The following is a 24,283-nucleotide window of genomic DNA, read 5'->3' as shown; positions in this document are numbered from 1 at the left end:
AGCTTAGGGCAGCCTGGTCTAGTGGGAGATGTCCATGCCCATGCAGAGGGGTTGGAACTGGGTGATCTTTAAGGACCATTCCAACCAAAACCATCCTATTTTTTCCTCAAAAAGTAGTGAGGTAGGGGAAAAAAAAAAAAAGCCTTGCAAACCTGCTGGGCTATTGCTTGAAAGCTGAAAACCTGCTTGGTAGCAGGCAGAGCACTGGGAAGAGACAAGAGGAGTATCATGAGCCCACTTCCTCAAAGTGGTTTGTGTATGAGTGAACCTGCCAGGCTATCTTTGATGAAGGGTGCTTCATTTCCCTAAATGAACTCATTTTTTAGATCAAGCTCCATACACTGATTTCAAGAAAAAATAAGTCACATTTATGCAGCAATTTCAATTAATTAATTAGGTAGAGATAACTTCAGTAGTTGGCTAAAATGAAAACAGGTATGTATGAATACATTTCATCAATAGGTTGTCTCCTTAAAAGAATTACTAGAAGCTATATGCTTCTTGATGCATAGAGGTTATTTGGTTCCATGCCTCTTATCAAAAAGTATGTATTTTAGCTATGTTACCAACAAACAATACCTGGGGTCTCTGGGACAGATTACAGGGGAAGCAGAGCAGTGCAATACTGTTTTATGACTATTTAGCCACTGATTTATTTTTAGTTGATTGAATAAAATCCCTATCTGGGATTGTGATCATGATGATTACTGTGATGGTTATATCCCAGCAATGAGTTCAAATATAGGCCCTTAAAAGAAGAGGCCTTGCACTTTCCGGAAGAAGAGGATGAATAATTTTGCATGGTTAGGAAAAACAGCGATTAGCATCGTGAAGCACGTGTAGTTTCTATAGGAGTTTCTCCATAGCCTGTAGTGGATTGGCACGTGCAAAACAGAATGCAGATGGATTAGAGCATAAAAGTAAGTATAGAATAGTTTTTGAGAAGCAAATTGTTTCAATATTTTATTGTCTAAAAGAAGAAAATGCAGAAATGCCTCAGCAGCTGACGCAGAAACAGAAAAAAAAAAGTCTAATTACATCATTCAGACACATTCATACACATTGTTTCATGGAAACAGAAAATTAGTGTTGTTTTCTGCCATTTACAGTGGGTAAAAGATATATTTTGGTATGGTAAAAATTGATTGGTACTAACGCTCTGTGATTGTTTATTGAGAGTAAGTTAGAAATGTGTTGGGAAAGGGCATCTTTTTCTCAGTATTCTCTCAGATACCCAAAGATTTCCAGGGCTCCTTTGATAACACAGGACTGTTGAAAGCTGAATAATTCATTGCTCTCTTCATTATTTTCAATACAGCAATTAAACTGTATTAGGGATAATACTTTATTTATATATAAAGTACAGATAACCAAAATGTTTTCAGTTTTAGCAATGTATTGTGACTGGCGAACTACAGGGTAATATTTACTTGGGGTATACACCCATCTGTCCACAGATTAGTGGCAGTGAGAACAAATACCTGCTTCCAGTTAATTGCCAAGCTCCCACAACCCCTAACAGGGCAGATTAGGCTGAAATAGGTCAAGGTTGCATTTCGAAAGTTGTGTAACAAATTATCAGTCTCTTTTTCTGCTCTGTAAAGTGTTTCAGAATTACAGGAAGCATTTCATTGTGCCAGCCCTCCACTATGTGGAAACGTTAAGGCATGTCCCAGCGTGACTATTATTTCTGAACTCTTGAAGTGCTTTCTGTCTGTTAGAAGTTACTTTGCACACTCAGGGAAGGTTTCCTCACTGCATGTGTAGCTGTTTTTAAGCATGAAAAGCTGGGGACTGTGAAGAGAATGGTGGCAGCTCAGTACTACTTTCTTTCTAAGGCATTCTGACGGGGTTTTATAATTAGAAATGAACTTGCCTGCATGGCAGTTTCTAGCATAATGCATCCACACAAGAGAAGGCTACAACAGAAAGTGGGGGATAAATTTGTCATCTTAAATGTAACATCTAAAAATGTATCATGACAAAATAGCCCCCATAGGGAAGGACTGTAGTCAATTATGTATTTGCTTTTTGATGGTTGACTTCAAACTGTGATTTTAGAAAATGAAGCTACCTTACCATGAATGAGCCATTTTCTCTGATGTTTGCCCCAGAAAACAAGGCGTTATTGAATATTTTAAATGTGCTAGAAGGACTGAAACATATCATTGGCATGAGGAATGTTCTGCATGGGAACATTTCATATTTCATCAGCAGTTTTGTGGAGATTACATTACAACCTTACAACCTTTAATATCTTCAGATTCTAGGAATCTAGGTTTCTTAAAGCTTGTGAAATAATATCTATTTCTGCCTTAAGTGCTGCAATGGAAAGAATGTTTTAATTGTGCAAATATACTTCAACATATTGCAAAAAGAGCTAAATATTTATATTGCTAAGGCTAAGCTTCCAACAATTTAATTGTCCAAGTAAGGAAAGGTTTATGAACTGATGAGAAATATAAAGATTAATTGAATTTTGCAACTAGTGACTACAAATCCAATTTCAGACAATAAACTGGATCTTAAAGTAAAGTACTGGAGTGAATATTTGAGGACAGTTGGCCTTCACTTTAAAGATACATGTTCTGCTAAGGAAAACTGTGGTTCCCTAAGTTGCCACTTCAATGAAGGGCAAAGGTCTGATGTTGAGAGAGTTTTGTTGTGGGGCTTCTCTTTATTTTCCTCCAGGCAAGGAGGTGGCTCAGTGCTGAACAGTTGGACTTAATTTCTGTTCCTTCACATGTTGGGCTTAATTGTATTGTCTTTGTAAATGTGACCACAGGAATGTCAAAGCTTGAGGTTGTTCTTTGAAATGTTCTGGCCACAACCTGTCTTGGTCTCCACGTGAACATCCAGGCATTGAGTTTGCTGCCTTCAGCCTCCTAAGACTGCAGCTGGTACTGATTCCTTGTTACTGGTAGACATTACAGACATGTTTAGCCAAATGAAAAGGTACGGAGAATGTTTCAGACTGAAAGTGAAACACAGCAATTATTATTTTTTTTAACACAAGCAAAGAGAAATAAAAGAGATTTTTTTACTCTGTAGCAATGTTACTTTGCAGTTCTTTCTCCTCACCTTTCCTTACATATAAATACACCATTGCTTCTCCAATTTGCACACATTTTACCGGGCAGAGCCTGTGCCACAGGGGTGGGAAGGCAGGAGGGGAGCAGAGGGAAGATTGGGCTGGGGTGCTGGGGCACACATCGGTCTGAAGCTGCTTGGTGGGTTACTTAATGCTGTTTTCCTAAAGAGTAGGTCAAAGAAAGAGGAATAAAAGAAAAAGTAGTTCTCAACATATGCTGGAAATTATAAACTTCTAAGTATCCTTCTCAATCATCATAATTTTATTTGTTGCCACAGAATGATTTGGGTTGGAAGGGATCTGGAAGATCATCTAGTCCTAACCTTGCTGCCATGGGCCATCCAACCTGGCTTTGAACATTACCAGGGAGGGGACAGCCACAGCTTCCCTGCACCGGTGTCTCACTACACTTCTAGTAAATAATTTCTTCCTAATCTGTCATTTAAATCTTTCCTCTTGCAGCTTAAAGCCATCACCTCTCATCCTGTTCCAATATGCTCTTGTAAGAAGTTCCTCCCCAGTTTTCCAATAGGTTCCATTCAGGTATTGGAAGGCTGCAATAAGATCTCCACAGAGCCTTCTCTTCTCCAGGCTGAAAACCCAAACTCTCTCAGTGTCTTCGTAGGAGAGGTGCTCCAGCCCTCTGGTCATTTTCATGGCATCTTCTGGAGTGGCTCCAAGAGTTCCATGTACTTATGTGTTGGTGGGCTCCAGCACTGGACACAGTATTCCAGGTGGGATCTCATGAGAGCGGAAAGATATTTTGATGCAGCCATGGACATAGTTGGCTTTGTGGGCTGCAAGCACACATTGCCAACTCAAGTTTTACACCACTGTTCTCAATCCATTCTCCACCCAGTCTGTAATTGGGATTGGGATTGCCCAACCCTCCTGCAGGATCTCTTGCACACGTCTGCAACTATTGCATTTGGAGGGTGTTGATCTAAAGAAGTGAGACATCTGATTTTTTTTTTTTTTTTGACTGATGAAGACAGGAGGGAAATTACTCAGAAATTAACAAAAAAACCCCATAATTAATCAGCAAGCACAGCTCCCAGAGAAGAGCTTGGGTGGTGCCCGTGGTGTGGAAGGCTCTGTCTGTCCACCTCTACGTTGGAGCATCATATGATTTTTCTTTTTTTTTTTATTTTTATTTTTCATTTCTTTAATCTAACATTAGACCTTTGCCCTTCATTTAAAGGGGCGATTTAGGGATGAAATAATTATTAATCACAACCATTCATTTTCAATTAATTCATTGAATTAATGACGTATTTACCTGTGAAACAGCCCTCCCGAAGGGACGAGCGGCAGCACGGAGCCCGCCAGGCCCGCACCCCGCGTGGGAGACTCTCAGAACACCCCCACGCCCCGGTTCTCGCGGGCTCCGTGGGTCGATGCGCCCCCGCCCCGCCCCTCACCGCACCACCTGGGGCTCGCGAGGCCCCGCCCCCTGCGTGACGCCAACGGCGGCGGCGATCACGTGTGCGGGAGGCGGAGGCCCGGTCCGCCGCACCCGGAGCCGTCGCCATGCCGCTGCCCGGCCGCCCCCGCCTCGGCCAGGCCCCGCTCCAGGCGTTGTTGTTGCTACTGCTGCTGGTGGGCCCGGCGCGGCCCATCTCCTTCCAGCTGCCGGGCAAGGCGCGGAAGTGCCTGCGGGAGGAGATCCACCGCGACACGCTGGTCACCGGCGAGTACGAGATCGGCGCCCCGCCGGGCTCCTCCACCGGACCCTCCGCCAACCTCAAGGTACGAGCGCGGCGGCGGCGGCGGTAGGCCGGGGGGAGGTGGACAGGCCGGGGCGGGCGGTGCGGCTCCGCCCCCCTGCCGGGACGGGGGCGGGGCGCGGGGGTTGGTGACGTTTTCCACGCGTGACGGCACCCACGCGTGGGCTCGCAGCGGCCTGTGGCGCAGCGCCCGAGGCGGGGCTGGGCTCGGCTCGCTCGGCGCTGAGGCCACCCGCTCGTCCAGGGGCTTTGCCACCGGGGCGCGGGGTAAGCAAGGGAGCCGGGTGGGCTTTTGGCTTGGTCCAAGTATAGGCGGGTTTTGCCCAAAAGGTGTCGTCGCGGCAGTCCGTCCCGCTGGCTGCCGCACAACCCACATGGCAAAGGCGTGTTTGGCGGGACGGGCCCCTGCGATAAGGCTGCCCTATGCCTGCAGACTCCGTGGAAGGAGTAAGGGTGACGTGGCTTTCTGAGGGCTCCCTCCCTGCTCACGGCCTGGCACGGCGGGATGAAGCAGCAGGCCGCAGGGACTGGGAGAGCGGATGGCTTGGAGACAAGGTTTCATTACACAAAATGGCTATTCCTGCCTCGCTGCGCCGTGGCTCGCAGGGATTTTAAGGAGGCAGGTGTTTGCTAGGGCTTCACTTTAATTCTGCCCACAGTCTGCCTCCCACAGCCTTCCGTCACATTTCTCCACTGGCTGTGTAAGGTCTGTTGCTACTTAATCAGTTTGTAACAGCTTTCTGTCTGCTTTTTTTTTCTGTCTAAACTGAAGGCTTCAAAATTAAGCAGGTAAACAGAGACAGCATGGTCTGTTCCATAGTCTCTGAATTCAGTGTCAGTGAGTATTGGAGGTCTCCCGAAATAAAGGTGTCCTTCCAGCATCTGATAACAGGTGCCTGAAGGCCTTGGGTTATTGGCAGTAGTGATTGGTTATGGCTAGAGATGGCTGTTTCTGGAGTCTTACTTTTGAAGAAAATCTTCTGCTGTTCTTGTGTCATCAAAGCAACTTGTCAGTGTACAGGCAGAACCAGGCAGCTTCAGTGGTTTAAAACATTGCTCTAGTATTTGCCTGGTGAAGCGCATGTATTTCAAATTGAGTGCCATGTTCATATCTGTCTCTTACCGCTCAGTGAGCAAGCCTCCTGGTTCCCTGGTTGCCCACTCTTAGGTCAACTGACCCTGCAGTGCCTTACAAAACTCACGTATATGATAAAAGGCTTGGGAGATGGTGGAGCAATGAGTCCCCACACTTGGGTTTAGTCTGGCTTTGCTGGTGAAGCTGCTCTCCAGGTAGGCCTGCCCACAGTAGTTCTGTTTTACTGGAGCTCTAAAATCATAATATTAATGTAAAGTTCTGTCCTATTTTGAAAAGCTGCAAAGGAGAAACAATACTATGCAATTCTAGCTCTCCTTCATATTGTTCAGGTGTGCTGTGGCCTCCCAAGGTGCTGGGCCTGTTGTAAGTGCTGTAGCCTCTCTGTTAGGTGTATAGTTATTTTTCACATCTTAAGTTTGTGTGGGAAAGATTATCTCGGGGCACCATGTCTGCAGGTGGTGTTTCTCTGCCCTAGATGGCCTGCCTTTAGTTCCCTGGATTGGGCCACCGTATGTAAGAGTCTGGTTGTTAGAATCATAGAATTGCTCAGGCTGAGAGACCTTCAGGATCATCGAGTTAATCTTGGCTGGGCTCGGTTCGGGTCCTGCCGGTGAGCAAAGTTGTGCGTGTGTGTGTTGGGTCAGTGCTAACAGTGGCACCCTCTATTTTGGAGGAATCTGCTGGCTTTGCCAGCCGGCTGCCAGGGGGGCAGTGGAGGTCTCGCTTGGGCCTGGCCACGTGCCTGCACCCCATTGTTGAGGCTGGCAGTTTGGGGAACTGTCGGGCTGTTTGTCAAGGGAGAACAATGCCCCGTCTGTAGGGTATTGCATTACCGTAAATAACGTTAAATAGCATGAAAAAATCCCTTTCAGGTCAACTCCCCCCCAAGCCTTCTGGCTGGGCTATTAGCAGCTTCTGCCACCCCCGCAGGCCAGGCTGAATGGGCATTGTATTTGGCTGATTTGGGTGATGCTATTCAGTTGTGATGAAGGCGGGTAGCAGAGCTTTTACTGTCCAGAATCCTATTCATGAGCAGGCTGTTGCTACAGCTGCAAAGGGCAAAAACAGATCAAGCTGCATAATACCCCTAGCTAAAGATTAGCTCTGATCTCTAGAAAGCTGTAAAGGAATAGTGCTCAAAATAATAGGGACATTTGAAAGCTTTCTTCACTGTGTTTTTGTCACTGCTTTTTGAGTTTGGAAAACCCAGTGTGTAGATTATGTGATCTCACCCTGATGAAACAGCTGTCTTGCTTGATGAGGACTGCTCCACTGAACAGGGTGCACCCTGTAGTGGCCAAAACACACACTTTTACACTACGTCTACGTGGTCAGATGCAGGCAGTCCGGCACTGCAGCCAGGCCTGATGATTTGAGCTGGGTGCTTCCCATAGTCTGGTGGCTTCCAGACAGGAGGTTGCTTGTCTCGGTGGCTTGTGGCAAAGAGATGGCAATGCAGCTTCCTGAGCCTGATTGTGCTGTGTGCTTTCCTCTGCTTGCTGCTTGATTACAGGTAGAGCTCTGAGCAGGAACTGCTGTGGTGGGAGAGTTGTTCTCGTATACCAACAAACACCATATGGTGCAGGGGAATCTCCAACAAAGCCTGGTACAGACAATTACAGGATAACCTGTAAGAACAGAAAGGTTGTTCCTAATGTCTTGGCCCACTGTGGTTTATACCTCAACGCATGAAGATCTTTATACTTTATTATTTTTCCTGCCTTAGTGCAGCAACTTGCATTACCTTTGTGAAGCTCTGCACCTATTCTGAGTTCAGCAGGCTTCCAGCATCAGTGGTACCCTGTGTCAGGGAATTATTTAGGTGTGCTTATAAGAAGAAAGAGCGTTTCCTTAGAATAATTTCTGGTACATAGCCCTTTTGTATGGCTTTTGTAAGAGGAAGTGAGGCTCTTTTACTATTAAGATGGACTAAAGGACTAAGGCTGATTTCTCAGTATCACAAATTATTTTATGTATTTCTATATTATTATTACCAAGATTTTCAGCCTTTTCACCTTTATGACTTTGAAAGACCTCTAGTAACTTTAGCCCCCATGCTTTTTCAGACATAACTGTTGAAAGACACAGCTGTGGGACACGTATGGTTGGTTTTCATGCAGTATTGTAATGTCTTCCATTTTTTTCACAGCTCTTCATCAACTGAACAGAACCTTTAATTGAGAACACTGATGATCAAGTCTGTGTCATGAAATGTGTTTCCTTTTCTTACTCTTTCTTGTAGCATTTTTGTAGACCTACAGTTTTTGCCTATTTTTAGTAATTTCATAGACTTAACACAAAGTAGTTGTTAGTCTGTCTGCATAGTCTGAACTGTCCTCTGATGTGGTCACTTTGGCATCCAGCAGATGTTGGCACCCAAACTTTGTGTTACTCCGGGCCATCCTGATGCTGCATTTCTAAAGGAATAGATGTGCCCTTCTCCATTTCATCTTCTGGGGAATGGAATTCATATTCATCTCTGCTATGAGAATTTATGAATTTTGCTTGCAAAATGCAGGCGACAAATAACAGTTTTGTTCAGTTAGAGTTCTTAAATGAAGTCTCTATTCAAGAGTTACAGGAGAAAGAGAAATTAGTGTGGGTTTTGGATTTGGGGGTTTTTTTTGGCTGGCTGGTGGTTAATTGCTTTTTGGTTGTTGTTTTTGTTTAATCTAAAAGTCAACAAGTATCTTAGAGGCACTTTGATTTTGTCTGTTCTTGAATGGGGATGAGGAGGTGAGGAATTTATAGAGTTGAGAGAATGGAGGGAAACTGTGGAAAGCAGAAGACAGCAAATCCAAAATGGACCTAGGAGAGCTCTTCTTGCACAGCGTGAGCCTGTGGAGTGAAGCACTGTGTTCCTTACCCTTATTGTCTCTCTTGCAGATAACTGACTCAGCTGGGCACATCCTGTATGCCAAGGAGGATGCCACCAAGGGCAAGTTTGCTTTCACCACTGAAGACTATGATATGTTTGAGGCCTGCTTTGAGAGCAAGCTTCCTGTGGGTAAGTAAAGTAAAAGGTCTGTTGGCTGTTTCAAGCTTCTGATCATGTTCAAGTGGATATGTGGATTAGGGGTATGGTACAGGAATCTACAATGTGGTCTGCAGAACACTGATTTTTAAAGAACATCTTCAGGAGTTTGTGGGCAGTTTCACTGCAGAATATCTCTGCTAGAGGGGTTGCATTTGAAGTTAAGTAATCCTCTGTGCCTGTTGTGTAGAGCACTTGGGTTTCCTCTGAAAGGGGATCATGTGTTGTTCATGCAGATTTGACCACAGTTACAGTGAATGGCAGACTGGGGAGCCAGCAGCACCTCACATGCCTTTTTCATGCTTTTCCCCACCTTGCAGTCAAGCAGCATGCCATCCTCTCTGGGCTCCTGCCTTTCTCCTCAGCTGACCATTTCTTCCCATTCGGTGGAATGTGATCTATCCAAAATGTGTACATGACAGCACCTTTGTGCTAGGTTAGAAACCACTTTGTGTGGTTGGGGTGTATGTGCAAGTATAGAATGTGGCTGTGGTTTACGCCCACAACTGCTCTCTTTAGTGGTCAATAAAGGGAAGGGAAAATGAGGAGGATGTCAGCTTTGCATTTGTGCTGCAGGGATGGTTGCCTAAGGAGTGTGATGCATGTGCTGCTTTGAGTGGCTGGGATCAACTTCAGGACAAGCATGCTGAAAAGAGCCAACAAGTGGGCTCCATTTGAGGTGGTGTCATCATATGCAAGGTGTCATCTCCTCACAGTCACTATCAGAGTTCTGCTCCCTGGACCTCATTCTTCTTAGGTCTTATCCTAGAATATCCCAGAGCGTCTCACACAGCAGTCGCTAGGAGTGTTCTTCATATCTGTTGAAAGGCAGCCTCTATTTTGCTCTTCCGCTTCACATAAGATACAAATAGTTTGCAAGTTGAAGAGAACTTTCCAGAAAGAAAAGGCTATGTTATTTGCTGGGATTCAGAGGGATCTGTTGTGTAACACCTCTTCTGTAGTATTTTTCAGATAAGATAGTGACCCCAAATGCTCAGGATTTTGCTTTTATTTCACTCCAAAGGTAGGACTTCCAAATTCTCCTTAATGCATCAAAACATACAGTCACTAGTGACTCATCTGGAGGTCACTCCTACTATTTACTATCCTAACATCTGGGTATTCAAGAGGTCTCTAGATAATCCCACAAACCCTTTCATAGCTTTGACGTGATCACATTTTGAAGTGGGAAAGGCTTCTTTCTTTAGTTATATCTACTCTTATTCCAGTGCTTGTGACCAGAGGTTTCTTGCCTAAACTGAGCCCCTTATGGTTCTTTTGATGGTAGCAAATTTTGTTTCCCTGTCTCTCTTTTATTGGTGCAAGTGTCTTTTAAAGCTTTCAGTACTGATGAGGATAAAATATTTCAAAGTGCAGCTTCTACCTGGTGACCAGCTGGGGCAATGAGGTGGCAGAATCTAGAGCTGTTCAGTTGAGCAGCTGAATCCTCTTCTGGAGGCTTTCTCTTTGGGGACCTCGAAGATGCCATTTTCTTTTTTTGGACCCAGATGCCTCAGATTCCTTGCTGAAGAGAAATGCTGCATAATGAGTATCTCCAGGTTTCCTGTGCCTATGCTAGTAATCAAGGAAGTATTAAAAGTAAGGGAGGTGGCACTGCAAGGCACTGCAAGGCTAGGTTTTGGTTAAGGTACTGTGGGAGAAATAGAAAATTAAGCTATACAAGGGAGAACCTTGTTTCCTCTCTGAAGTTGGCATGGGAATGGGAGAGATGACCAAGTGCTGTTTTATTCCCCTATTTCTTTTTAAAGGTTGGGTGTTTTATTCACAAATTTATTGAGGGCTTGTAGTGTGACAGCCAAGGAGGGTGTTGGTAGTGTACTGGAAGAGAGAAACTGTTGATAGAGGAAGCTTAGAGCCGTTGGGACTTGAGGGATCTAAACAATTGGATTTCTCAATCCTTAACCACAGAAATGGGGAAGAGGAAATGAGAAGGAGATCCTATTTAGGAGGTTAATCTTATCAGAGTGGAGGAGTTCTTAGACTGCTTCTTGGAGCTCTGGGTGTTTACATGTCAGGCTTTTTACCCTCTTCTGAGGTGGAAAGATCCTGCCTTTCTGACCAGTGCTGTGTTCCCAGGGACACTTACATGTGTACTGTATACTGACCTCTGAGAGAAACAGCCTGGCCTGCACTACATGCTCCCCTGTAGGGGTTCTTCTGTGTATTCATCTTTACCTGTTTGCTCTTTCTATAATCCTTCTCTTCCCAAACTTCCTCATGAGCATTATGGCTCATTTTTTTCTGGTATTCCTCTGGGAAAAATTTATGACGTTCAGTCCAACCATCCAGTTTTTCCACTGACTTTGCAAATTAGGAGCTCTACTAATCTCCCAAGAAACAGTTCTGGACTCAGGTGAGATGACACCTACATCCCAATGAGGTCATCAAGATACCAGTTTAGTTCAAGATCTTTGGTACTTACCTGGTTTTCTCATTGCTGCTGATCGAGTCTGCTCTGGTAAGCCCTGACTGCAGGATGTTGCTGAGCATCTGAAGAGTGTGAAGGGAACTGCCTAGTGCCTTGGGCTCAGTAAGCCTGCAGAAGAGTAGCTTGAGGTTTTTCTAGTCCAGTCCCTGACAATATTAACCTCCTGCGGAATGTCTGCTTTCCATCCCTTTGCACCCAACTGATCTAAGTTTTCTGCTTTCTTACTGCCTCTTGGCAGCTCTCCCTTTTAGCCTGACAAAGTAATCCTTAACATTTCTGTTCTGTTCTCTAGCCTTTTCGTCTTTCTCAGTTCTTCCTGGAAGCTTCAGCTCTCTACCCAGGTTGCTGTAATTCGAGTCACGTTAAGAAAACCTCTTGCAGAACTATGTGCATTGAATGTTCTTCTGCAGCTACCTGGCTGTACTACCTGGCAGTCTCCAGGCATATGAAGATATGTATGATATGTGGCCAAAACTTGTGGTTGGAGAAAGGAGCACTGGGTGTTTGTATACAGCCTGTCTTAAAGAACAGTAGTGAGATTTGTGTTTGATTTTAGGGCAATTCATCATTTATAAGATGACAAAAAAAATTCCATTCTTATCCCAAATTATCCGTTGGGCTCTTATATAGCTGGGTGAGAATTTTGAGCTCTGGTATGCCTCAGTAAATTTAAGAAACAGTTTGTAGTTGGCATAGACATCTTGTCAGTAGGTTATTCTATGTTCTGGTAGCAGTAGAAGGTGGTGGTGATTCTAGTTTGGTGCTGAAGAGCTGTTCAGTGAGTAGAGAAAATTTGGGGGTACTGTACTGAAGATCTGGAGTACCCATCCTAGCTCCAATGACTGGGCATAACCTGTACATTGAATTTGTTTGTGGACTGAGGGAATGTCCACCTGGCAGCCTCCTAAAGCAAAGAGTGAGTGTTGGACATGCTCCTGGATAAAGACTCTGAAATTCATACTATAAGTCAGTTCAGACCTTGTGTTTAGCTGGCAGCCAGCTGAGTACAAATATGTGCCCTGAAGTGCTGGGATTTGGGAATGTGTTATGTACAGACATTTCCTTGGTGGGTGGTATAGTGGAATGTGATATTCGGGTAAGCAGACAGGCTGCATTCTTTAGGGTGTCTTATGTGCCTGTCCTGCATATTTCATTTTTTTCCTCTTGTGGATGTTTTCAGATGTGACAGTTTGCAGCAGTTTTAAGCAGCCATTAGCCCCAGGTGTCCCTAGCTCAGGGGCTGCAGCCTTAAAAGATACATACTGTGCTGGTGACTGCAACCTTATCCTATTTGCTCTTTGTGTGGCTCCAGCTGGCAGTTCCCTGAAGTGGCATTTTCCTGGCTTCAGAAGAGGTTTGCATTAGCAGTGTGGGTCTTGGACATCTGTACTGTTCTTTCCATTAATAGATATGTTGGTAAAGGGATTGCCTTCGTTTCTATGGATACTGCACTAGTTCTCGTATGCAGTATTCCTCAATTAGAGCAGTTTACCTTCTGCTCCCTTGAACGTAAAATAGTTTACAGTCTCAGTAACCTTGACAAGTCGTCATGCTTCCTGCTAGGAGGAACATGGGCTTCCCAGTTGAACATTTGTCCCTCTGGTGACTTGTCTTTTGCCAGGCTGTCTCATAACAGCTGGTATTCATCTTCTCATCCTCTGCAGTTTTTACAGTGATTTGAATCCTACGTACACTTAGCACTTTCAGTTACAGCTTGTTCTCATTATCTTTGGGAGGTTCTTCTTCAGCCAGGATTTATTGTGAAGTCTCTGTATTTTTAGGCTGGACTGTGCTTCCTCTGCAGTTAGCTGCAGACGTGGAGGGAGGGAGGGGAGGGATATTGTGAGTCCTTCCTCAGTTGTGGGGAGAGCTGGTGATTTCCTGGCAGGCGGAATGTTTTGCACAATGAATCCTTTCATTATGCTTCCAGGAACAGGGAGGATGCCGGACCAGCTCGTGATTCTGGATATGAAGCATGGAGTTGAAGCAAAGAACTACGAGGAGGTATGTCCCCTGGCAGCCTGCACTGCAGGCTCCCCTTTCCCGGCATCCACGTGATGCCATTTGTAGATCTGGGGCTCATGATGGGAAGCTGTTTTCCCAGCGGTGATGAAAGCCTGTCTGCAGCCTGTCTCCACACAATTCCAGTGGAGCTTTGTGTGTTAGAGGAGAAAAAAGAAAGACAAACATCAACTAAAATTAATTCTGTACTTTGGGAACTGGAGCCTAATGTGAGAATTTCTTTGCTAGGACAGCATGACCCAGCTTCTGGGCATAGGCATTAGAGGCATCAAGAGGCTGAGATGTGAAGTTTCCACAGCTGCAGCAACAGAGGGCATTTCAGGTTTATATGAGGTCCTCCCAAAAGTCCAGCTATATTGTTGCTGTTCTTAGCTTTCTAACTGTAAGATGTACTAGCTCAACAGCCCTGAAATGGTGCTTGTGTATCTCTAAGAACTGGCAGTAAAGGTGTTTGGCAGGGTAGTAGCTGATGTAAAGTGGGTATTTGGTTTGAAGGTGTGACACTGCAAATAGGCATAGAGCCTAAATATTTTGATCTTAAGAGGACATAGCTCTCTTACACCTGTGAGCTAGCTGTGAGGCATAGCTATTGCTTTGTGGATGGGTCAGTCCTGGCTGGTTTGGATGCTGATTTTTGATGGCTGCTGGGATGCTTTTGGTTCACTACAGCTGGGTTAGTCAGCCCCCAGCACAGAGCCTGTGCGTGGAAAAATGAGAGTTGTTGGTTGAGAAAGATTCTTACAAATGATTGTTGTGTCCACTGTACACAATAAGGGGTGAAATGCCTTAGGGAGGAGAGTGGGTAGCAGAGGAGGCTATGGATGGTGTCAGTTAAAAAACGAGCACATTTCTAAGATGGGCATGATGGAGTTTTTATATCCTTTCAAGCTTTGAGCTTTGGTCCTGTGTGGCTTAAGTCAGTCTAGAGAACATCCTATACAGAGCATAAGAAAGTGTTTTGGGTCAGGGAAGAGCAGAGCAGTCATTGCTTAAGTCAGTCTAGAGCACATCCTACATGGACAGTGAAAAGTATGTGGGGTCTGGGAAGAGTGGAACAATCATGGGACCAGTTCTCTGGTCCAGCTACTAGAAGGTTACAAGATGTTGAAAACTTATGGGATGACCCCTGAGAGCATAACAGGGAGGATGATTATGACTACATTTACGGAATCTCTTTAAATACAACCCAACAGCATACTCTAAGTTACATTTCTGTAATGTTACCTAGAAGCATTTTTTCTATACAGCAAGATTCTCATATGCCTGTATATCTCTATACTCACTGGTTGTGTGATATATGTGTCTTGGAATAAAGGTAGGCACCCATAAGTGTAGTTGGATGGAAAATGTCCATGGAAAAACATGGGAAAAGATGAACTGAGACTTTTAGTCCCACCTGATATTAAATGTTGATCTTGGCAGCACTGGCAAGCATCCTTGACTTGTGTGGACCTCTCAGAGTGGCAGACTGTGTTGAGCCTTTTTGAGCAGCATGTCTGCAAACAACTCAAACAAACTGGTTTACTGTTTGTACAGTTGCTACGGATGTTTAGCCACACTAGTTTGCAGTGCATTCTTTTTTTCATTCTCTCCCCAGGTTGCTGTAGGATTTGTGGGTTTTGACTTGTCAGGTTACTGTAAAGCCACTGAGGGGGAGGACGGTTGTTCAGGTTTCTCTTCTGGAACTGCTGCCTTTTGGGGCCTTTTGCTTGTGATGTTTGTCTGCTGCAAGGTACCAGTGGCCTGTCTTCCTCTGCAGGTCTTGTTTAATTGGTGCAGGGAGACTTGGTGCAGCAAGTTAAATGAGGGCCACTGGTATTGTCCTGCTTCTGCATGGATCTCTGAAGGGAGAGGAGGGGTGATGCTCAAGTCTGGCTTCATAAGCTCTCATAGATCCAGATATCCTTGCAAGCAAAGCAACTGGGAGAGTGAGCTGGGTCAGAAAACCTAACTGCATGGCAGTGTCATACCTTAGTTCTCTGGGGTAGGGGAGAAATAACTTTCTCCATTCAACAGGTAGACATGAAGGTAGCAAAAATGAAAAGATTTTTCAGAGGGCTCCAAGAAGGCTTGGTGATATAGCTTCCTTTCCAGATCAGGTACTTCTTGTGAATTCTTGGCTATAGCATGTCTTTTTCTGTGCTAGAGAGACAGTTAGGATTTGCTCCCTGAGAAGTTCAGTGGAGTTGTTGTATAGATTGTTTTGATGGTCCAGATGTTCCTTCTAAGATGATGGTGTTTCACCATCACAGATGCTTGGTGGGCTTTTTACCAAAGCCCTTGGAGCAGCTTTGCATATGGGCTTCATTAGGGATAAAAGACGTTCCAGGATGTGTGTCTCAGAGTACATGCAGGACTAAAGTAGCTAACATATGTTTCTAGCTACACCTAGTAAAAGCAGCTGAAGAAATGAAGAATGGAGCAGATGAGCCTTGGTTTTTCCCCTGTGGAACCTTTGTAACCTTCTATGAATAAGGAAAAGTGCCCTCCATGAAGATAATGGAACCAGTCAAGGTGGGGTTAGCTTGTCAGAATTCTGCCTGAGACCTGTGTGTGTCACAGACCTGCTGCTCTAGCTGTGTCAGCAGAGTCTGGGCCATAGACACACTTATACCAGTGCCAGTTTTTCAGCGAAGCTCTGCTGGCAGATATCTGTCCAGGCCACACAGTGTTTTGTCAGCGCAACCTAGAAAGCAGGACAGGTTTAACCTTCTGCTTCCTACTCCTCCTCATGAGTGCACTCTGAATCGACACTGCTGTGCTTGCAGAGCAGAGATGTACAGCTTGCCTCAGCATAAAAATCCTCAGATGGCTGCTTGATGGCTTGCAGCTTGCCAGGATAAGTGTGTCATGTGAAGACCCTTCAGTGAAATGTGTGATTAGCTAGCCCTGGCCTGGTCACAAGCCTCTCTTCAGTTCTGACATCCAGGCAGCTGGCTCTGGAAGCAGTGTTTTAGGGATGCCTGCATCCTGTTGCCTGCCTGTCAGTACCTGGAACACTGAGGGATGCCCACCTGTGTCTAATGGCCGAGAGATCTGATGTGGCAGTGGCAAGCTGTAGGTGTTCTAAGTGTTTTCTGTAGTGCATTCTTCTATTGCTGCATTACCTGGGGACACAGCGCCCGGCCTTCGTGTTGGGGACCCGTCACTCATTGGTAATAGTGACAAATTCTACGCAAGGACCAGTTACCCAAACTCTACTCTGTAGTAGTGGCAGGAATTGCAGTTAGCTTCCTTTGAGAAGTGTCCTGGTATCAGATTTTACATGATGCGTAGTCAGGTTAGAGTCAGGTCCGTGCCAGGAACATGTGTGTTGGACTGGGTAATCTTGCAAGAGGTTTTCTCTTCCAACCTGAACCATTCTGTGTATTTACACATTCAACTTTTAAGTTGTTGTTGTTGGGGTCTGTGCTTTTTAAATTAATATCATGTGGATTTTTCTTTTTGGATACAGGTGTGTGACTTGCAGGACTGTGGGTTGCATGTTCTGCACAAAAATTGCCAACTATATACCCAGCTTTCATGAGGCACTGGGTTTTTCTTTTTGTTTCGAGCTTACTCCAGGCAGCTGGCCCCATCAGTAATCCAGCAGCGTCGCCTGGTGGCTTGAGGCAGACGGAACAATTTGTAGTCTGCCCTGTCCTCACCAAGAGCATATGCTGCCCTTGGGTTTTCAGTCTAAGTGATAAAAGCCCTGAGCTCTTGTGGGTGTCATCAAACCGCTACCACTGGGCATCAGGCTGCCTGGGTTTTGTGGGCTGTGTGGCAACAGTTAGCAGAGCAGGTTTCTGTGCTAGTATCCTGTGTTCCTGTGCAACAGTGTTGTATGCGTATGTAAGTTAGTCACCTGTACCTCGGTGTATGACTTCTGTTCACTGGAGGTTTAGTCATGTGGCAAGCTCTTCTACCCACTCCTCAGAAGCCAACTGTGAATAAGCTAACATTAGGCCGAATAAGGAAGAAATGTGCTTGTGTGCATACTGTGCTCCTCTGTTGTGTAGGAGGGGTGGTAGGAAAGTCTGTTTCAGAGAAGAGGTGGGAGAAGTGGTAGTGTTTTATGCAGTGGTAGTTTCTGACTTGTAGAGGTGTTTCCCTGGGGGAAGGATGTCCCAGATCTGTAGTATGTGAGGAAGAGTGGTTCAAACTGGCAGTAAAGACCCATATGGGAGCCTTTGGTTTTGGCTCAGTGATTGCCTGACTCTTCTGTTTTCTAGATTGCGAAAGTGGAGAAGTTGAAGCCTCTGGAAGTAGAATTGAGGCGTCTAGAAGATCTTTCAGAGTCCATTGTTAACGACTTTGCCTATATGAAAAAACGAGAAGAGGAGATGAGGGACACGAATGGTAAGAGACTGTGCTTCTTCAGAGGGATTGAGACCCTCTAGGACTCCTTACTTCTGCTGTCGATGTGTTAGAATCAGAATTTGGAGATCAGCCAGTTATAGTGGTCTCGCCTGTTCTGTTCCTAGAGAGGGAAGCCTGCTGATGTTTCTCTTCTGATGAAGCAGCCTTCTGCATGCTATCTCTAGAAATTATTTCTTTCTGTGTCTGCTCCTAATGGGAACTACTCTGTACTATTTAATGTTGTTCGTTAAACACAGTTTCACCTTGTTCCCTTTCATTATCTTTCTTGCTGTCCCTTCCACTTTTATTCTCAAGTACTGCTGGTGCTTGGGTGCTCTTACCTTTATGCGGTATGATAACCTTGCCTTTGAAGTCTTGCAGGGATGGGGAGAGAAAATCCTGGGAGCTTTTTCCTCTTGAGGTGCATCCTGTGATGTCAGACTCCCGTACAATGGTTTGTTGTCTGTTTCAGAGTCAACAAACACCCGGGTTCTGTACTTCAGCATTTTCTCCATGTGCTGTCTCATCGGACTGGCCACCTGGCAGGTTTTCTACCTGCGTCGTTTCTTCAAGGCTAAGAAACTGATTGAGTAAAGGAGTAAGTCCTCCTCCCCCTCCTCTCAGACCCAGCTGGACACTGCTGGGACCCAGGCATGGCCCCTTGGAGCCATCTCACAGATGATACCCACTGACTGGACCTTTTCTGCAGATACTTGGACCCTAAAAGAGGAGGGGAGCCTAAACTTTGGAGGCAATGGGGGACTTGTGAAATCCTGTTGGATGTTGAGGGTGGGGGAGGTTGTGATGGGTTTGGGGATTCCTGGGGCAGCGATTAAATAAAAAAAGATGTTTCCATGACAGCTGCAGCAAGTTTTTGCGCTGTCTGTTCTCCTTTTATAATACTGGCTTGATGATGTCTCCCATCTGTCTGACTGCAGCGTTACTCTGAGCCACTGGACCCTGCTGAGCTCTTTAGGTGCCGTGCAGCCAGCACCAGGGCAGAGTGGGGGCTTCCCTGCTCTGACCAGCTGGGATCTAAGCCTCATGCAAATGGGGATGAGTGCAAAGCAATAGGATTCATAATTCCAGCAGGATCTGAGGATAGAGGGAGGTCCAAGGATTGGTCCCTGTTGTGGACCTCTGTGTTTCTCCCTGTGGGAGCTGGTGTCTTTGTGCTGAGGGGTCAGGGCACTTGAGCATACTGTGATTCAGCCTGGAGGAAGAGGAGCCTTGGAAGGAGGGCTTGGGAATGTGAGCTGTTAGGAGAAACCTGTTTCACTTGAGCTGTCCAGCCTTGGTCCCACCCTTGCTCCACGTGTTTGTTTTGGATTTGCCTCTCATATTCTGAAATTGTGCAGCAGTTTTCCTGAAAGCCTTGGTCAAGGACAGCCTTCTGTGCAGATGGAAGGCCTCGGTGAGATACAGTCAGTGCAAATAGCAGCAGGTTATGCTTGAAAACCTTTATCCTCTAGCAGTGTAACATTTATGTAGCAGGCAGCTGGTTGAATCTCCTGACTCCTCAAAGCAAGGTGGGCTGCTGCTCCTGTGAAGCATGACAGCCTGTGTCCTGATTTGAAGTCTTAGGGTGCAGGGGGTACTTTGCAGACTGGCAGAGGAGTTGTTGGAAGAACATGGGTGAGCTGAAAAGAGCAGTACAAGGTAGAAACACCTTAATGCTATGTTTGAGGGCAGGTGGGTCTGAACCATGCCTCAACAGAATTGCTATTCTGTTCAGAATTACAGAGACCACCCAGATGGCATGATGTTAAATAAGCCAGACTGGGAAAAAACAGGCAGGTTAACTCCCTGGACTTACCTGTTGCAGTTTTTAGGCAGCGATTAAGATTTTTTCATCTTCTCTGCATTCCTTTAGAGCAAATGGTTCAGCAGCACAGCATTTTGGTGTCACGTGCCTAGACTCTTCTGGCTAGGGAAGGGGTTGTCATGACCCTGGGCCCAGCCTACCATTTTGAAAAAAGCATGGTTTTATAATTTCTGACCCAAATCTGATCTGTTGTTGGGAAGGAAACAGTTGTCTAGCATGAGGCAATGGGAAAGAGGAGGAAAAGATGATATCCTGACATCTAAATACATTAGTACTTTGCCTTCCCTTTGCCATTGCCAAGTTTGTGGAGTTGTTAGTTCTGCTAGGTTAGATTGCTTTTAATTTCCTTCTTCTTTGATAAGCCATATTGCGGACCCAAGTCCATTCTTCTGCCCTTCCATCTGTTTTATCCTTGCATGGTTTTGTAAGCTGTTAGTGCAGAACAGCAGTGATGCCACAGGACTGAATTACAGAAGTAATTTGAAGGTGGTTTTAGAACCTACAGTTTGAAGCCTGTAGATCTGTTAAGGTTTTGCTTTTGTTTTTTTATAAAAACAAAACTTGAAAAGACAGCACAAGAAAGGGGCTTTTCCAGTCTTGTCTGTTTTGATATCCTCTCCCCATCCTTATCTAAGTACGAAGTTATCTTAAAAATGGTGGCAAAGCCTTAACTTCCCCAAGGCGACTGTTACACTGTCTTTGTTCTGGTGTTGTATTTTGAGCTCCACTATGCCCGTATGGTTATTGGGGAACAGGTGTGGGGTACTGGTGTGGATTTACCTGTAATGACTGGTTGGGGGATTTTGTCAGCTTTCTCAAATAAAATTTCTCTGGGGAAAACCTCCCACGTATGACTCTTGTCTGCTCTGTGCATATTCCTGCTGACTGCTGTTTCCTGCAAGCTGACCTGTTGCAGGAAGCAGTTTGTACATAGCACCCCTCAGAAGCCTTTGACTTCCCCTAGTGAAGGTTCATTGATAAATAATTCGAGAATTACAGAGTTGGGAAAGCTACTGGCCACACAGGCTTCTCTGCAGAGTGGGACCAGCACAGCAAGCGAGATGTCTAATACAAGTTTACATTTGTTGCCATTCTTTCTCCTCCCTTCCCAAATACAAGCCTCTGTGTGGAGGAATTTTGAGGCTGACAGTGAAACAGGGCTGGTGCTCTGGAACTCGATTCATTTTTTCACCGTTGGATTGCAAGACAGACTCTTGTTCATTAAGGCGAATGGAAGTGATTTCAATTTTGTGCTTTAGAGGAAATTTTCAATTATCACAAAGGTGAGTTGGTCCTGGGTGAGTGATAGATACTTATGGAACAGTATTTATTTACTGAACTGCCATTAGATTTCCTTTGCTGAGCCAGGGAGCCTTTTGTTAAACAGTAGCTAAGTAGGTCTGCCATGTAATAGTACTGGGGATACATAATTGCTGCCTAACTAATTAGCACTATGGGGGAGAATTTCAAGACAGGCATTTCCCAGCTCTTTGGATAAGGATCAGCCTCTGCAAATCCTTGCCCAGATGAATATTTGAATCATACAGCTGTTCCCGTGTGGTAAGTTGGTGGTGGGTCTGGGCTGTTTCAGAACACTGTGGATGCAGAGTTGGTGTCTTCATTCCATTTTACTTCTGGGAATTGGGCTAAAGTTGAGTTGTTGCAGATACGTGGGTCTGAGCCCATCTTTGTGTGTGACAGATGCATGGCTAATAAACCTGCAATTGCCTGTAGCAAACTTCATCAGATGTTTCCAGCCTTTTCCACCCACTTGTCAGTGTGACTAACGATTTCATTACCACACTACTTAACGCAGCGTGTGAGCATTCCTAAGTAAGGGCTATATCTTTGCATGTTCATCTCCTGCTATGCCAGCGTAGGCTGCACCCTGAACAAAGTGCCTGCTGCAGCTGCTGCGTGCGTGCATGTGTGAGGAGATGAGCATTTGACACACCACTCATTCCTTACAAGCTGCTGAGGCATGTGAGAAATAAACCAAGTGAACAACACCTGTGTTGTTTCCTAACTGGCAGATCAGGGACTTCCAACTCAGACTAGTTTTGAGTTCTCGCTTTGTGGTGAGATCATTAGGGGATTCCTTCCTATGCATCGCTCGGGGTCCTGCAGCAGAGGTTTGGGAAGGTAGTGGCCTCTCTTAACCCCTGCCACTCCATGTGAGGTATTTCTGTCTCCTGTATCTTTGGCTGTGTGCCTCTGCTGTACTCGTCTTTCAGATGCCATAGATGGCCTTGCCCTTAGTGAACAAAGTCTCCGGGAAATGAACTTACTGTACATTGAAAGTGGCTTGTTGGGAAGAAGAGAGCACAAACCTGAAATGGATACAACTTTCACAGGACAAAAATAAGCTAGGTCGGGTGAAAACTGCAGAAGTTCAGGGTTGGTAGTTTCATCTGCTGCCCCTTCTGCACCTGTAAAATTTGTCAGGCTTGTGCTTGTTTTGTTCTTTCTGACACAAACCCACCACTGGTGGTGGTGTGGTGACTCTGGCAGACCTGTCTTTCTCTGAGGAAGAAGGAAGGAGCAGAGGATTTAGAAAAACTGTTTGCTGGTATTTCTTGGACCTTTCTATAAACCCAAAACAGGTAAGCCCAAGCTTTTGCTGCAGCACTAAAATATTTGTATTTGCTCAGCAATGCTTGCAGGTAGCCCGTTCTACTTTACACTAGAAGTCGTGTACTGACAGGAGTTGGGAGTTGTTCTGTTTCAGCTGCAGCTGAAGTGACAGACTTTCTCCAAAATGCCAGTAACTGATGCCTAATAAGTCCTTCTGTTGCCAGAGGTTCATGTGGTTTATCACATTAAACTCAATGCATTAGCTTCTGCATTACTAGCTTGCTGACACAGCCTGCCAAAGGACCTTGTGGTCTCCAGGTGTCTGCCACAGTGCTTTGCTATGAGGATGATTTGTTTAGCTCATGTTTGGAGAAAGCTGCTGTGTCCTGAAGGACACATCTGACTTGCTATAATTCAGTTTGTGCAATAAAATGTACTTCTTGGATAACTTCTTTTGTGGGCATGTTACTCAAAAAAGGAAACAACGGAACCATGCTCATATTGCTTGGTCTTACTTCTGTGGTTTCCTGTCACTGAATTTCATAACTGATAATGCCTGCAGTGCCTTTTCCTTGAGCTTTTAAATAATTTGACTTGCATGATCTTTGGATAAGCTGTACTAGGAGGTTCTTTTCAAACTGCAATGAGATAAACTTGGGTTTTGTTGGTTATAAGAGGGATGCTGTTCCTACAGCTGCCACCCAGCTGAGGCAGGTAGTGGGGAAGGCGTGCTTGTCTTTTCCAGATATATTCACTCACAGCTCTAGGCTGATCTGCTGCAGAGCTTTAGCCTCTAGCATTTCTCACCCATACCAGCTGCTCGGTCCTTTATTTCCCCCTGGATATACTTTGTTTAGATAATCTTCCCCCAGGTGTCAGATATTTGCTATGTAACTGGAATCTCATGGTATTGTCTTAATTATAATTAATCAAGTAGATGCCTTTGTCATTTCTGCCTTCTCCATGTGGGCTGCTCTTTGTGTTAACAACATAATTGATGTACTATCTTGACTCTGAAAACCATGAATGGAATCTTTCAGCCGAGGCTGATCCTTGCTATGATTTGATTTAAATAACAGTGTTCCTACCCTTATCCAAGTTCATCCTTCAGTAATGATTTTGCAGGAGGCTTGTTGCCTCTAGGTGGCATAAACTTTGATGGATAAGTTGCTCCCTTATAAAATGTGTGCATATAATGCTGAACCCTCACCACGTTGCAAGGAGCTCTGCTTGTTGTTTCATGCTCTAAGTAATAAAGCTTCTTCCCAAGGTATGGGATAACAGCTACCCAGGCTTTGTCATACCTGGTTTTAGGAATTTGTGCTTCAGCTCCTGATGTCTATGCTAAGTCTAGGATAACCAGTCCAGATGTGAATGTTCCCCATCGTTCAACTCTGTTTTCCCATCTGTGGTTGAATGTTGAACTTTAAAACCCAAAATTAACATGATGATAGTGTGCATTATCTATGAGGAAAATAAATCAATGACCTAAGATCAAGGTTGCTAATACTTCCTTACGGTAGGGAAGTTATTGCAGCTTCAGAGCCAAGATGTTATTTATGAAGCCTTCGGTTTATTTCATCTCGGTTAGAGAGGAGTCATGACACGCTAAGGGATGCTGCTGCGTTTCATGGATGGTGTGAGATGCACGCTTGCTGCGTGTGCCCCCACCTTTCCAGCAGACTTTTGATCCCGGCATACAGTTGTAGTGTTTATCAGTGTGTTCTCCTTTGTATCATTCGTTTTGCAATAATGTGTATTATCTGTAATACAGTTAAGCAAAAAGAAAAGTTAACATCTGTGAGACAATGAGGCTGGGTTTTTTTTATAAATCAGTTACTTCACACAGTTCTTCACTACCAAAATGTAACTCGAAAGACCTGAAGGACAGTAACCTTGAACTCTTCACTTCTTGGGAAGTAAAATAACTTCTCCAGCAAGAGCTGAGGCGACTTCTGCTTTGCGCCGGTTTCATGGGCGAGCAGCGGCGGGGGCAGAGGAGCAAGATGGCTCCGGCAGTCGGGGCTGACTCCTGAGCGCCGCTGGACTCCTCAGGCCAGCGCTGGCACCAGCGCCGCACACCTCAACCGGACGGAACCGCTGGTTACAAACACCTCGGGCCTG

The 24,283-nt window shown here is 45.2% G+C and overlaps 1 protein-coding gene and 1 long non-coding RNA gene across 2 annotated transcripts; one reads left to right on the top strand and one right to left on the bottom strand.

Annotated features, from left to right (window-relative positions):
* Positions 1 to 2,500: 2,500 nt before the first annotated feature.
* On the bottom strand, positions 2,501 to 4,529 carry LOC115598424. Its single transcript, XR_003987644.1, has 3 exons — positions 4,371 to 4,529; positions 3,082 to 3,253; positions 2,501 to 2,974 (listed from the first exon to the last, which is right to left on the bottom strand). It is a non-coding gene; the product is annotated as an uncharacterized LOC115598424 (long non-coding RNA).
* Positions 4,530 to 4,558: 29 nt separating this feature from the next.
* On the top strand, positions 4,559 to 20,425 carry TMED10 (transmembrane p24 trafficking protein 10). Its single transcript, XM_030451800.1, has 5 exons — positions 4,559 to 4,840; positions 8,801 to 8,921; positions 13,328 to 13,401; positions 17,634 to 17,760; positions 18,233 to 20,425. The coding sequence occupies exons 1-5, from the start codon at positions 4,622 to 4,624 to the stop codon at positions 18,352 to 18,354; spliced, it is 663 nt and encodes a 220-aa protein (XP_030307660.1). The 5' UTR covers positions 4,559 to 4,621; the 3' UTR covers positions 18,355 to 20,425.
* Positions 20,426 to 24,283: the final 3,858 nt, after the last annotated feature.

Source organism: Calypte anna, chromosome 5A, assembly GCF_003957555.1.
Source record: "Calypte anna isolate BGI_N300 chromosome 5A, bCalAnn1_v1.p, whole genome shotgun sequence".
Taxonomy (NCBI): domain Eukaryota; kingdom Metazoa; phylum Chordata; class Aves; order Apodiformes; family Trochilidae; genus Calypte; species Calypte anna.
The sequence above is the reverse complement of the archived record's forward strand: the minus strand, read 5'-3'. Positions and strand labels throughout refer to the sequence as shown.